This window comes from Oncorhynchus nerka, linkage group LG22 (genome assembly GCF_034236695.1).
Source record: "Oncorhynchus nerka isolate Pitt River linkage group LG22, Oner_Uvic_2.0, whole genome shotgun sequence".
Classification (NCBI taxonomy): domain Eukaryota; kingdom Metazoa; phylum Chordata; class Actinopteri; order Salmoniformes; family Salmonidae; genus Oncorhynchus; species Oncorhynchus nerka.
In genome coordinates, this window is record NC_088417.1 from 79591487 (window position 1) to 79606199 (window position 14713).

Genomic DNA, 14713 nt, shown 5'->3' on the forward strand with positions numbered 1-14713 from the left:
TATACTAATGCTAGACTACAGTGTAGCCTTTAATTCAGAAAAACACTTCTCATAGCACAATGTCTTCTTAGCCACCGATTTGAAAAGGAAATCCACATGTACCAAAACCATACTCAACATATAAAGCCAGTTTCCCAGACACAGATTAAGGCAAGATTTGGACTTAAGAATGCACAATAAGATTGTCAAGGAATCCGGCCCATAGAGTTCTGTACACTGTTTAGCAGGATTAAGGCCCAAAGCCCATCCCTCATTTGACAAGAGAGCCATGTAGACTGAAGCTCTGGTTTTGAACCTATCCTCCTCTGTGTTCAGACGATCACGAACGGTCTGATGACGGGCTCCAGGAAGCGACCGTCGGAAGGGAACTATGAGAAGGAGAAGGAAGTGTGCATCCAGCTGTTTGACCAGTGGTCTGAGGCTGACCAGGTGGAGTTTGTGGAACACCTGATCTCACGCATGTGCCACTACCAACACGGCCACATCAACTCCTACCTCAAACCCATGCTCCAAAGGGACTTCATCACTGCACTGCCAGGTATGGTACACACTTGCTCTTGAGAACCCATGATGCCTTATGGGACCATGTGAACTACAATCCCGACGCTCTGTTTTAACGTTTAGAAATGTCAGTCATTGCTTTCCATACGTTTTTCGAAACCTATGGAACTTATCTTTCATATCAGTGAGACATAATCTTTCAAATAAAAAATATACATTTACTGTAGCAGGTTTGCACAGATCCATACGGCTGTGTGTACCTCCAGCTAACGAACTACACTTCTCCAGTTACGCTTACACATAGGTGTTCATGCACGCTAGATAACTAATTAGCACAGGTGGTGCTAATTAGCCTCTTGGCCTCTGTCTTCCTCAAACAAGCGATAAAACATGGCGATATGGCCGTGTTGGAACCCTATAAAGGTGTTTGTAGTAATTAGGGCTGACCCCCAATTAGTTGACTGGTCGATTGTTTGGTCGTTAGTTTGGTCGTTAGGCTGTTAGTCGACCAAGATTTGTTTTAGTCGGAGTAATATATTTAAGCAATAATGCACGAGGTGTGGTATATGGCCAATATACCACGGCTAAGGGCTGTTCTTTTGCACGATGCAACGCGGAGTGCCTGCATACAGCCTTTAGCCGTGATATATTGGCCATATACCACACACCCCCGAGGTGCCTTATTGCTATTATAAACTGGTTAATTAGAGCAGTAAAAAATCAATGTTTTGTCATACCCTTGGTATACGGTCTGATATACCACGGCTGTCAGCCAATCAGCATTCAGGGCTCAAACCCAGTTTATAAATAAATATAAATCGCACACACTACCGGTCAAACGTTTTAGAACACCTATTCAGTCAAGGGTTTTTCTTTATTTGTGCTATTTTCTACATTGTAGACAAATAGTGAAGATATCTCAACTTTGAAATAACACATATGGAGTCATGTAGTAACCAAAAAAGTTTTAAACAAATCTAAATATATTTGAGATTCTTCAAAGTAGCACCCTTTGCCTTGACAGTTTTGGACACTCTTGGCATTCTCTCAACCAGCTTCAGCTGGAATGCTTTTCCAACAGTCTTGAAGGAGTTCCCACAAATGTTGAGCACTTGTTGGCTGCTTTTCCTTCAATCTGTGGTCTGACTCATTCCAAACCATCTCAATTGGGTTGTCAGGGGATTGTGGAGGCCAGGTCATCTGATGCAGCACTCCATCACTCTCCTTCTTGGTAAAATAGCCATGACACAGCCTGGAGGTGTGTTGGGTCATTGTCCTGTTGAATAACAAATTATAGTCCCACTAAGCCCAAACCAAATGGGATGGCATATCGCTGCAGAATGCTGTGGTAGCTATGCTGGTTAAGTGTGCCTTGATTTCAAAATAAGCCACTGACAGTGTCACCAGCAAAGCACCCCCACATCATAACACCTCCTACACATGCAAATACACATGCAGAGATCATCTGTTCACTCACACCACGTCTCATAAAGACACGGCGGTTGGAACCAAAAATCTCAAATTTGGACTCTTATACCAAAGGATACATTTCCACCGTGCTGATGTCCATTGCTCATGTTTCTTGGCCCAAGCAAGTCCTTCTAATTGGTGTCCTTTAGTAGTGGTTTCTTTGCAGCAATTTGACCATGAATGCCTGATTCACACAGTCTCCTCTGAACAGTTGATGTTGAGATGAGTTTGTTACTTGAACTCTGAAGCATTTATTTGGGCTGCAATTTGAGGCAGTTAACTCTAATTAACTTATCCTTTGTTGCAGAGGTAACTCTGGGTCTTCCTTTCCTATGGCGGTCCTCATGAGAGCCAGTTTCATCATAGCGCTTGATGGTTTTTACAACTACACTTGAAGAAACTTTCAAAGTTCTTGAAATGTTCCGTATTGACTGATCTTCATGTCTTAAAGTAATAATGGACTGCCGTTTCTCTTTGCTTATTTTAGCTGTTCTTGCCAAAATACTTGGTCTTTTACCAAATAGGGCTATCTTCTGTATATCACCACTACCTTGTCACAACAACACAACTGATTGGCTCAAACACATTAAGAAGGAAAGAAATTCCACAAATTTACACCTGTTACATTTACATTTACATTTAAGTCATTTAGCAGACGCTCTTATCCAGTGGAACAGCCACTTTACAATAGTGCATCTAAATCTTTTAAGGGGGGGTGAGAAGGATTACTTTATCCTATCCTAGGTATTCCTTAAAGAGGTGGGGTTTCAGGTGTCTCCGGAAGGTGGTGATTGACTCCGCTGTCCTGGCGTCGTGAGGGAGTTTGTTCCACCATTGGGGGGCCAGAGCAGCGAACAGTTTTGACTGGGCTGAGCGGGAACTGTACTTCCTCAGTGGTAGGGAGGCGAGCAGGCCAGAGGTGGATGAACGCAGTGCCCTTGTTTGGGTGTAGGGCCTGATCAGAGCCTGGAGGTACTGAGGTGCCGTTCCCCTCAGCTCCGTAGGCAAGCACCATGGTCTTGTAGCGGATGCGAGCTTCAACTGGAAGCCAGTGGAGAGAGCAGAGGAGCGGGGTGACGTGAGAGAACTTGGGAAGGTTGAACACCAGACGGGCTGCGGCGTTCTGGATGAGTTGTAGGGGTTTAATGGCACAGGCAGGGAGCCCAGCCAACAGCGAGTTGCAGTAATCCAGACGGGAGATGACAAGTGCCTGGATTAGGACCTGCGCCGCTTCCTGTGTGAGGCAGGGTCGTACTCTGCGGATGTTGTAGAGCATGAACCTACAGGAACGGGCCACCGCCTTGATGTTAGTTGAGAACGACAGGGTGTTGTCCAGGATCACGCCAAGGTTCTTAAGCGCTCTGGGAGGAGGACACAGTTGTCCTCCGTGATGGCGAGATCATGGAACGGGCAGTCCTTCCCCGGGAGGAAGAGCAGCTCCGTCTTGCCGAGGTTCAGCTTGAGGTGGTGATCCGTCATCCACACTGATATGTCTGCCAGACATGCAGAGATGCGATTCGCCACCTGGTCGTCAGAAGGGGGAAAGGAGAAGATTAATTGTGTGTCGTCTGCATAGCAATGATAGGAGAGACCATGTGAGGTTATGACAGAGCCAAGTGACTTGGTGTATAGCGAGAATAGGAGAGGGCCTAGAACAGAGCCCTGGGGGACACCAGTGGTGAGAGCACGTGGTGTGGAGACGGATTCTCGCCACGCCACCTGGTAGGAGCGACCTGTCAGGTAGGACGCAATCCAAGCGTGGGCCGCGCCGGAGATGCCCAACTCGGAGAGGGTGGAGAGGAGGATCTGATGGTTCACAGTATCGAAGGCAGCCGATAGGTCTAGAAGGATGAGAGCAGAGGAGAGAGAGTTAGCTTTAGCAGTGCGGAGCGCCTCCGTGATACAGAGAAGAGCAGTCTCAGTTGAATGACTAGTCTTGAAACCTGACTGATTTGGATCAAGAAGGTCATTCTGAGAGAGATAGCGGGAGAGCTGGCCAAGGACGGCACGTTCAAGAGTTTTGGAGAGAAAAGAAAGAAGGGATACTGGTCTGTAGTTGTTGACATCGGAGGGATCGAGTGTAGGTTTTTTCAGAAGGGGTGCAACTCTCGCTCTCTTGAAGACGGAAGGGACGTAGCCAGCGGTCAGGGATGAGTTGATGAGCGAGGTGAGGTAAGGGAGAAGGTCTCCGGAAATGGTCTGGAGAAGAGAGGAGGGGATAGGGTCAAGCGGGCAGGTTGTTGGGCGGCCGGCCGTCACAAGACGCGAGATTTCATCTGGAGAGAGAGGGGAGAAAGAGGTCAGAGCACAGGGTAGGGCAGTGTGAGCAGAACCAGCGGTGTCGTTTGACTTAGCAAACGAGGATCGGATGTCGTCGACCTTCTTTTCAAAATGGTTGACGAAGTCATCTGCAGAGAGGGGGTGTTAATTGAAAAGCACTCCAGGTGACTACCTCATGAAGCTGGTTGAGAGAATGCCAAGACTGTGCAATGCTGTCATCAAGGCAAAGGGTGGCTATTTGAAGAATCTGAAATATAAAATATAATTGGTTGTGTTTTACACTTTCTTTAGTTACTACATGGTTCCATATGTGATATTTCATTTTTTATATCTTTGTTGTACAATGTAGAATATAGCAAACCTGACTGGTTTTGTGTTTTATATATTTTTTGGACTCATCTCAGTGAACTAATCCATTGCGGAGGCCTAGACCTAAAGCAAATTTATTCTTGATTCGAAAATGTGGTCTGAGGCTCCATATGGAGGGTGTGATGCGATTGCTGAGGCATGCGGAGGCCAAATCGAGCTCTGTACCGCATCGCCATGTGCCTCCCAAATTTTGTGTTAATGTGGCTCTAGCTCCACATTGATACGATTGGTAGGTGGGGGCGGTTCATCTTGTATTTAACACGCAGTCACTTCCTTGACAACAGCTCTGCACTGCTCTGCGAAGCCAAGAAGTATGAATGCCCTGAACTCTGCTGAGACCATATCACCAAAAATGCTGCATGGCCAATGCAGATGTCGAATTGACCATGCGCCCAGATGCACAATGCACTTCCTCTCCAGGATGCGCTTTCTCTCGCCATTTTGTGCACATTCATTGTTTCATAACTTCATTGTGGGAATTGTTAGTGCATATCAATTCCCTATTACATATATTACCAGTAGTACATTTACCTTTTAATTCCTATAATTTCTAATCTATAATGTTTGTTACTTTGGTTACAGTTATTTATTTTAATGCATTCAATATTATTATTCCTGTCTTCCTGTACTCATTGACTGAGTGGACACATTGTTTGCTGAGTGCACAACCTATGCTACACTTCTGAGAAACAAGTTTTGGTTTATTTAATTCCATTTATGAGTTCTGTCAATTTAGTCATTGTCTTTTGTTTGGAGCACTCCTGTCAATTTTGGGTAAGGACGCCCGCGCATAGAAGTAGGTCTATAGGCTACCTGGCCTGCACGCAAATGTAGGCATATAAATGTACCCATTTGGGGATGTGTTAGCATTTCTGATTTGCTTAACGCACTAATAAACTGTGCAGCTTCGCAAAGTAATCTTTTCTTCACCTCAAACACCAAAGCAAACAGTATTTTTTTTTTTTTTTTACATCCACTGAGAATTAGAATAGTTCCTCAATATATTTGAACAATCTTTCCAGCTCTCTTCTTTCGATAACCACCCAGCGTGAAAGGGATGAATGTCAAGCTCTGATCCAGTGGAAAAGTCATAAAATAGGCTTCTTATCAGTTCTTGACTTGGACTGAAATAGGTTCCGGTACTCCTTTTGGGTGCAGGAGCTCCACAATACTTTTGAGCTAATAATTTTGAAGAGGAACAGGAGCTCACAGTAGAACATTTGAGGTTCCAGTACTCCGCTTCGGTGAGCTCCTGTCCAAGTCGAGCACTGCTTCTTATCCCATGCGCAAATACCCTACAGCCGTATCTGTCCCGAGCTCACTGGTGCAGGGAACTTTGAGGGCCCAGAATATTTTATACAATGTTGCAAGCTTTGGGCCTGAACTTAGTTGATACAATGTTTCAAGTTTGGCTAGACATGGCCTGTCTGCAACAATGTGATTTATAGGATATTTTGTTTTTATCTGGATATTTTCTACCTGCAGTCTGCAATGTTTTTATTTGTTGGCTTTATGTAGGCTATTTTTACATAGTTGGCAGTATAAGTAACTTTTTAGATTTGATAGTTTATTTGGATAGAATATTGATAAACCACATTTTGCGATATGAAGATGTTATTATAAATTTAAATCTTTCATGAAAATGTGCATAATGAAAACCATAACTATCACGCAGATCGGTAGAATTTGTAAGACAAATTGGCATTCCACATGACAGTTTGCTGCACTACTGGCAACTTCAGGAGAGTAATGGCAGAATCTGTGAAAGCCAGCAGGAGAGGGAGGAGAATAGTTTGGTTCAGTTTTTTAAAAAGTTGTATTTAATTCTTCTGGTTATCTAGATCTCTGGTGGTATCAAACCATATCTGGGACAGCCCTAGTAGTAATTTAACCGTTTGTTTTTAGAACATTTATTTCTTGCTGATATGAAAGATGCATTCCTTATGTTTCCAAAACCTTATCGTGCGTGTTAACGTTCAGACTCTTAACAAAAAAAAACAGCTAGAAGATACCTTCGTGAATAAAGGTAGTTGGCGTCTGTCTATGAATGGGCTTGGGACACACTGCAGTTTTGATATTGCGTTGTTAGCATTACCATACTATAGCTAGGGCTGTTAAACGATTCGAATACTTGAGTTAATCCCATGATTTTCTGTAGTCAACTACAATTAATCAAATGTTTTATTGTTCAAATATGACCTTTTAATAAAGATCTTTCCATTTTAAATCACATCGGTTTGTAGTTATTACCTATGTGGATTATAAGGGAAGAAAACAGAAAATAAACTCAAACAGTAGATCAGCCAGGTTGATGAAAAATATCATACCACTATTAGATCTAGTCTTGGCTACTTCTCATCCATGTTCTTCAACATGAAGTAGTCAAGCTGCTGCCTGCTACTAGTATTGGGACAAGTTGCTTAAAACTTGACCTGAGAACTACAACAACTGTAGCTAAATGGAATGTAAAGTTCTGATTTTTAAAATAATGTGAAATAAGACTTGAATCTCTAGAGGCATTCAGCCATGGTATTCTAACCACTCATTTGGTTAGGTACAGTATATCACAAAAGTGAGTAGACCCCTCACATTTTTGTAAATTTGAGTATATCTTTTCATGTGACAACACTGAAGAAATGACACTTTGCTACAATGTAAAGTAGTGAGTGTACAGCTTGTATAACAGTGTAAGTTTGCTGTCCCCTCAAAATAACTCAACACACAGCCATTCATGTCTAAACAGCTGGCAACAAAAGCGAGTACACCCCTAAGTGAGAATGTCCAAATTGGGCCCAAAGTGTCAATATTTTGTGTTGCCACCATCATTTTCCAGCACTGCCTTAACCCTCTTGGGCATGGAGTTCACCAGAGCTTCACAGGTTGCCACTGGAGTCCTCTTCCACTCCTCCATGATGACATCACGGAGCTGGTGGATGTTCGAGACCTTGCACTCCTCCACCTTCCGTTTGAGGATGCCCCACAGATGCTCAATAGGGTTTAGGTCTGGAGACATGCTTGGCCTGTCCACCTTTAACCTCAGCTTCTTTAGCAAGGCAGTGGTCGTCTTGGAGGTGTGTTTGGGGTCATTATCATGCCAGAATACTGCCCTGCGGCCCAGTCTCCGAAGGGAGGGGATCATGCTCTACTTCAGTATGTCACAGTACATGTTGGCATTCATGCTTCCCTCAATGAACTGTAGCTCCCCAGTGCCGGCAGCACTCATGCAGCCCCAGACCATGACACTCCCACCACCATGCTTGACTGTAGGCAAGACACACTTGTCTTTGTAATTTCACCTGGTTGCCGCCGCACACGCCTGACACCATCTGGACCAAAAACGTTTCTTGGTCTCATCAGACCACAGGACATTGTTCCAGTAATCCATGTCCTTAGTCTGCTTGTCTTCAGCAAACTGTTTGCGGGCTTTTTGGTACTTCATCTTTAGATGAGGCTTCCTTCTGGGACGACAGCCATGCAGACCAATTTGATGCAGTGTACGGCGTATGGTCTGAGCACTGACAGGCTGACCCCCCACCCCTTCAACCTCTGCAGCAATGCTGGCAGCACTCATATGTCTATTTCCCAAAGACAACCTCTGTATATGATGCTGAGCACGTGCACTCAACTTCTTTGGTCGACCATGGCGAGGCCTGTTCTGGGTGGAACCTGTCCAGTTAAACCGCTGTATGGTCTTGGCCACCGTGCTGCAGCTCAGTTTCAGGGTCTTGGCAATCTTCTTATAGCCCAGACCATCTTTATGTAGAGCAACAATTATTTTTTTCAGATCCTCAGAGTTCTTTGCCATGAGATGCCATGTTGAACTTCCAGTGACCAGTCAATTTGAGGGAGTGTGAGAGCGATGACACCAAATTTAACACACCTGCTCCCCATTCACACCTGAGACCTTATAACACTAATGAGTCACATGACACCGGGGAGGGAAAATGGCTAATTGGGCCCAATTTGGACATTTTCACATAGGGGTGTACTCACTTTTGTTGCCAGCGGTGTAGACATTAATTGCTGTGTTGAGTTATTTTGAAGGGACAGCAAATTTACACTGTTATACAAGCTGTACAGTCACTACTAGCAAAGTGTCATTTCTTCAGTGTTGTCACATGAAAAGATATACTCATATTTACAAAAATGTAAGGGGTGTACTCAATTTTGTGATATACTGTAGCTTGCTAACATTAGCATAACTAACTAGTTACTTCTGTGCAAATTAAAATGTTCCTGTTATCTAAAATGTGTGTGAATGTGTTTTTTATGGTTGAACTTTCTGTAGGTTTTCCTTCAAATGTGTTATTCAAAGCTGCGCACATAGTGGATGTTTTAGCACCACAAGAGACTAGCTACTGCCAACGAAGAGGACAGAGGGCATTGTGTGGAAACAGACTTTTGGGTGAAAAAATGGAGATTTGATTAAAAGTAAAAAAAAAAAAAAAAAAAAATTACTCTGTAAATACTTTCAACAGCTAATTGTATTTAACGCCCCAAATTAATGCACATACACATAATATATCACCTAACCACCACTGCATGCTCCAAGGGAAATCGCTTTACAGACTCAGTTCATCCAAACATTCGCAATACACACGTACTTCTAATCATTGTGTTAAACTGTGTTTCACTGTCTCTCCTTGTGGTTATAGCTCAGGGTCTGGACCACATAGCGGAGAACATCCTGTCGTTCTTGGATGCGCGTTCTCTCTGCTCGGCAGAGCTGGTGTGTAAGGAGTGGCAGAGGGTCATCTCAGAGGGCATGCTGTGGAAGAAACTCATCGAGCGTATGGTCCGTACAGACCCTCTCTGGAAAGGCCTGTCAGAGAGGCACCAGTGGTGAGTACGGACTGGGACCACTGGCTGGGTCACCATGGATCCCAATATCTTTCCATTTGTTTTCAAGAACCTACGTTAGCCTGTTTCCAAAACTGTATCCAAGTGTCCTCACCTTAGAAAAATACAATTGATGTTGTTGAGATGAATATATTTGTGCATAAAAAATTAAAAACACACATTCACTATGAATTTTTTTTCTCTCTCCTAGGGAGAAGTACCTGTTCAAAAATCGAACCACAGAAGTCCCACCAAACTCTTACTACCGCTCCCTTTACCCCAAAATCATCCAGGACATAGAGGTGAGTTCTGCTGCTGCTCCCCTTGCCCTCTCTCATTAACCTTACTCTCACTGATCTTTCCTGTGTTTCCCATTCACTGACCTGGCTCCACGCCCCTCTCCCTCCATGCAGACGATCGAGGCTAACTGGAGGTGTGGTCGGCACAATCTGCAGCGGATCCAGTGTCGTTCAGAGAACAGTAAGGGGGTTTACTGTCTGCAGTATGACGACGACAAGATCATCAGCGGCCTCCGAGACAACTCCATTAAGGTTGGTGTTCCTGTTTATTCTTGACTGAAGGGGGGGAATATTCTAATGCCTACTGGATATTTTGAATACAAGATCCACATTTTGAACACAGTGCCTTACAAAGTGTCATTGCAGCGTGTAGTCAATTTTTTTAAAGATCATATTTTCAGATAAAAGTCTCACCGCCTTGTCTGTGTAGATCTGGGATAAGCAGTCTCTGGAGTGTCTGAAGATCCTGACGGGTCATACAGGCTCAGTGTTGTGTCTGCAGTATGATGAGCGGGTCATCGTCACCGGCTCCTCAGACTCCACCGTCAGGTCGGCACCAACCCCTCTTCTGCTGTTGTCCTCTGCCCTCTTACCTGTGCTCCAGGAAGCTCCAAAACGTGTTTTATTGAAGAGAAGAGTGTCATATATTGTTTGATATTGATGATTTCTCTCTGTCTCAGGGTGTGGGATGTGAACACTGGGGAGGTGCTGAACACTCTGATCCACCACAATGAGGCGGTCCTCCACTTGCGGTTCTGTAACGGTCTGATGGTGACGTGCTCTAAGGACCGTTCCATTGCCGTGTGGGACATGGCCTCACCCACCGACATCAGTCTGCGCCGCGTGCTGGTCGGCCACAGAGCAGCGGTCAATGTGGTGGACTTCGATGACAAGTACATCGTGTCAGCATCCGGTGACCGTACCATCAAGGCAAGTCTGCCCCGAAGACCCAGGGTCAGCTCACTAGAGTCTCAAGCATGTCACCATCTCAACAAGCATATGTTCTAGTACTTTTGCGGTGACACAAGACTTGGTCTTCTTTGTCTGTATTGGGACTTAAGACCTCAATCTCTGCCACTACAGTTTCTTGCTATAGCTTGGGTCCCCTGAGAGATCCAGCTCAGCCACCACTGTCTGTTGTCTTTGGTCTGCCTTCCTTGTATTTTACAGTTGGTGTCCATTTGTGCGCTACTTTATGGATTCTTTATTGAGACATCCTCTCAGCACCTGTCCAACCCAATGGATCCTGTGCATCTTGATCTCAATAGCCATAGTTTTACATCCTGTCTTACAATCTTTAGAGATCTTGTTCGGCCAGTAAATGTTGCAGATCTTGCAAAGACAACCATTTGGTATCACTAAGTTCATGTGTTTTAGTGATCCTCCAGCACTCTGCTAAAGCATTGTAAAGTCACTAGTTTTCTATGGTTCAGAGTCTACTGACTGCACATCCTGCCTTTATATTTAACCAGGCTTTAATTTTTTGGGCTTGTCATATAGTGTGTATGGTACTTCCTGTAAGTTAAATTGATGGGGGGCTTTAGTTCTTTCCCCCTGCGCTGTATGAGCTGTTTTAATCCAACGCTAGTTACCTTCCCCATCACCGCTTGTCATCATTCATTCACAGAAGATACTTGAATTAAAAGCCAGCCATGCCTTCGAAGTGCCCCCTACCCAAACCTACCAAATCCTCTCATTCTAGGTGAGTTCAGTTGTTCTGTGAAGTATCCAGTAGAGTACAGTATAGAGGAGTTAGCCCACCGTGTGATGCTGGCTGTGGGAAACACTGACTAAACCCAGAGTTCAGAGCTGACGTTTCTCCTCCTAGGGCCAAACTGTGGGCATGTCTCCTCACCTCAGCCCCATCCCCAGTCTCAGCCACAACCCTAGTCTTAGCCCCAGCTCCAGCCCTGTACCTGTTTGCCCCTGTCTTCCAGACAGTGGATTTGTGGGCAGCCAGGAATAAAGAGACCCTTGTTAGCCCACCCATCGCCCTGGGAGACGTGCTAAGGCATTGCGTACTGAGCTGCCTCCCACACACAACGTCTAAGTGCTCTGAAAACATTCCCCAATAAATAATTGAGGGACTGCAATGTGTGCGTTTTGGAGAGTGAGTGTTAGTCCACACCCAAAACATGGGTGTTACTATTATACCTACAGTACCAGTCAAAAGTTTGGACACCTACTCATTTCAGGGGGTTTTCTTTTCTTTTTAAAAAATTTTACATTGTAGAGTAATAGTGAAGACATCAAAACTATGAAATAACACACATGGAATCATGTAGGAACCAAAAAAGTGTTACATTTATTTTATATTCTTCAAGGTAGCCACCCTTTGCATGAACAGCTTTGCGCACTCTTGGCTTTTTCTTGAACAGCTTCATGAGGTAATCATCTGGAATGCATTTCAATTAACAGGTGTGCCTTGTTAATTTGTGGAATTTCTTTCCTTCTTAATGCGTTTGAGCCAGTCAGTTGTGTTGTGACAAGGTAGGGGTGGTATACAGAAGATAGCCCTATTTGGTAAAAGACCAAGGCCATATTATGGCAAGAACCGCTCAAAGCAAAGAGAAACGACAGTCCATTATTATTTTAAGACATGATGGTCAGTCAATCCGGAAAATTTCATGAACTTTGACAATTTCTTCAAGTGCCGTCTTAAAAACCATCAAGCACTATGATGAAACTGGCTCTCATGAGGACCGCCACAGTAACGGAAGACCCAGAGTTACCTCTTTGCAGGATAAGTTAATTAGTTACCAATCTCAGAAATTGCAGGCCAAATAAATGCTTCAGAGTTCAAGTAACAGACATACCTCAACATCAACTGTTCAGAGGAGACTGTGTGAATCAGGACTTCATGGTTGAATTGCTGCAAAGAAACCACTACTAAAGGACACAACGTCATCAGAGCACAACATGTTTTTTGTTGTTACACGCTGTCGAACGCTGAAATCTGAACTAACGACCTTGCTTTAAAAGCTGACAGTTTTTCTATACTTTTTATTTTATTTTGAAACCTGGGGCTCTGTTGTGCTAAATTGCTGTAAGCGTTGCTATCTGTCCCAGGATCCTGCCATATTCCGTGTAAGGGGGAGAGACTCGAAAACCCAGCTAGCCCCGCTGGCTCTGCGGTCTCAAATGGAGGCCGCTATTGAACGTTTCCAGCATTACAGGGGCTGTGTATACTTTGCTTTGTTCCGGTACAATGTGGACCGCAATGACTTTCAATGTAGCAACAGCTTGCTTGCGGAGGACTGCAGGAGCGAATTAGCTACTCTTAGCAAGCAAGTAGCAAACCTACATAAGCTACCTGGGAACCTACGCCCACCTACTTTTTATTTTTCTTCTACCCCAGTAGCCGAATGCTGCTCTGGTGGACGTTTCGCTGTTGTCGGCTCTCCATAGCCGGCTGGCCGGTGCTCGGCAGGGTTCCATCCCCGACGGGGTCTCCACCTTCGCTCGAGAACAGAACTGTTCTTGACCCAACCAACCAGCCATGGAGGTACGTCACTCGCTGTCGAAGAAGGCGTCCTCTGGCAACAGGGGTCTCCATGTAGATGTTGAGCCCAGAACTGAAACAGACCAGAAACAGCTTTGCTGCCCTGGATCAAGGTTCCGGTGCCTTCGTCCTTGGTGGCTTCCCAATCAAGATCGGATCCGGAGTTACCTTCATCCTCCTTCTGTCTCCCTCTCCGGTGGCTTCGATCTCGGGTTCAGATCCTCGGAGCTCCCAGCCTCACCAGACTGCCTGAGAGACCCGGCCCAAAAACCCTGTGCTACCAAGGAGCACGAGTACAGGACGTAACCAGGCTGCTTCCGACTGTTCTACCGCAGATGCTGGGAGCTTGATACTGTCGTAGTCCTCCTGATGTCGTTTGACCCCAGATGGACTATCTCGGAACATTTGAAAATCGATTTTAAATAACTGATTTCAGCCTTAAAAGACAAAAAAAAAACACAAAAACTGCCAATAATTTCAGGTCCAGTACCATTTGTTGGGCAGCAGGTGTGAAAGATTGAGCAGCCTGCTGGCATTACACATCTGGCTAACAGACTACTGTAGCTCTGCTGGAGTCAATTTTATTGATAACTTGGACACCTTCTGGAAACAGAAGATACTCTACAGGAATGACTGAGTTCATCCAAATCATCTTGGCTCCTGGACGCTGTCATACATTTCAAGGCTGCGTTGAAACAATGACTGGTAAATGATCCAAGACCAGCTCAGTTAATCCCTACCATTGTGACAACGAGTCGTCAAAATGCTGCATCAACTCTACATGATCCTAGGGGCATTGGCAAACACAATGTAAGTAACTTAATTTATGTACCCCTAATTGCACCGAATACATCTGTTTATCCTATTAACGCGCACCCCGCTAACTAGCTAACCATTTCACATCGGTTACACCAGCCTTATCTCGGGAGTTGATAGGCTTGAAGTTATAAACAGCACAATGCTTGAAGCACAGCGAAGAGCTGCTGGCAAAATGCACGAAAGTGCTGTTTGAATTAATGTTTACGAGCCTGCTGGTGCCTACCATCGCTCAGTCAGAATGCTCTATCAAATCATAGACTTAATTATAATATAATAACACAGAAATACGAGCCTATGGTCATTAAAATGGTAGAATCCGGAAACTATCATTTCAAAAACATAACGTTTATTCTTTCAGTGAAATACGGAACCATTACGTATTTTATCTAACGGATGGCATCCCTATGTCAAAATATTGCTGTTACATTGTACAACCTTCAATGTTATGTCATAGTTATGTACAATGCTGTCAAATTAACTACGGCCTTTGTTAGGAATAAATGGGCTTCACACAGTTCGCAACGAGCCAGGCGGTCCAAACTGCTGCATATACCCTGACTGCTTGCACGGAACGCAAGAGAAATTACACAATTTCCCTAGTTATAAGAAATTCATGTTAGCAGGCAATATTAAC

At 44.5% G+C, this 14713-nt stretch overlaps 1 protein-coding gene across 4 annotated transcripts in view; it reads left to right on the forward strand.

Moving 5' to 3' along the window:
• The window catches only part of LOC115105789 (F-box and WD repeat domain-containing 11-B-like), a 43013-nt gene that overhangs the window by 14794 nt on the left and 13506 nt on the right, over positions 1-14713 (forward strand). For all 4 annotated transcript variants that reach the window (XR_010460568.1, XR_003859916.2, XM_065007435.1 and 1 more), the window contains exons 3-8: positions 316-538; positions 9276-9462; positions 9671-9761; positions 9873-10010; positions 10189-10307; positions 10439-10688. Coding sequence is in view for 2 of the 4 variants with exons in the window: in XM_065007435.1 (XP_064863507.1) it covers positions 316-538; positions 9276-9462; positions 9671-9761; positions 9873-10010; positions 10189-10307; positions 10439-10688 (1008 nt within the window). In the remaining 2 variants the exon portion in view is untranslated. The remainder of the gene's footprint in view (positions 1-315; positions 539-9275; positions 9463-9670; positions 9762-9872; positions 10011-10188; positions 10308-10438; positions 10689-14713) is intronic.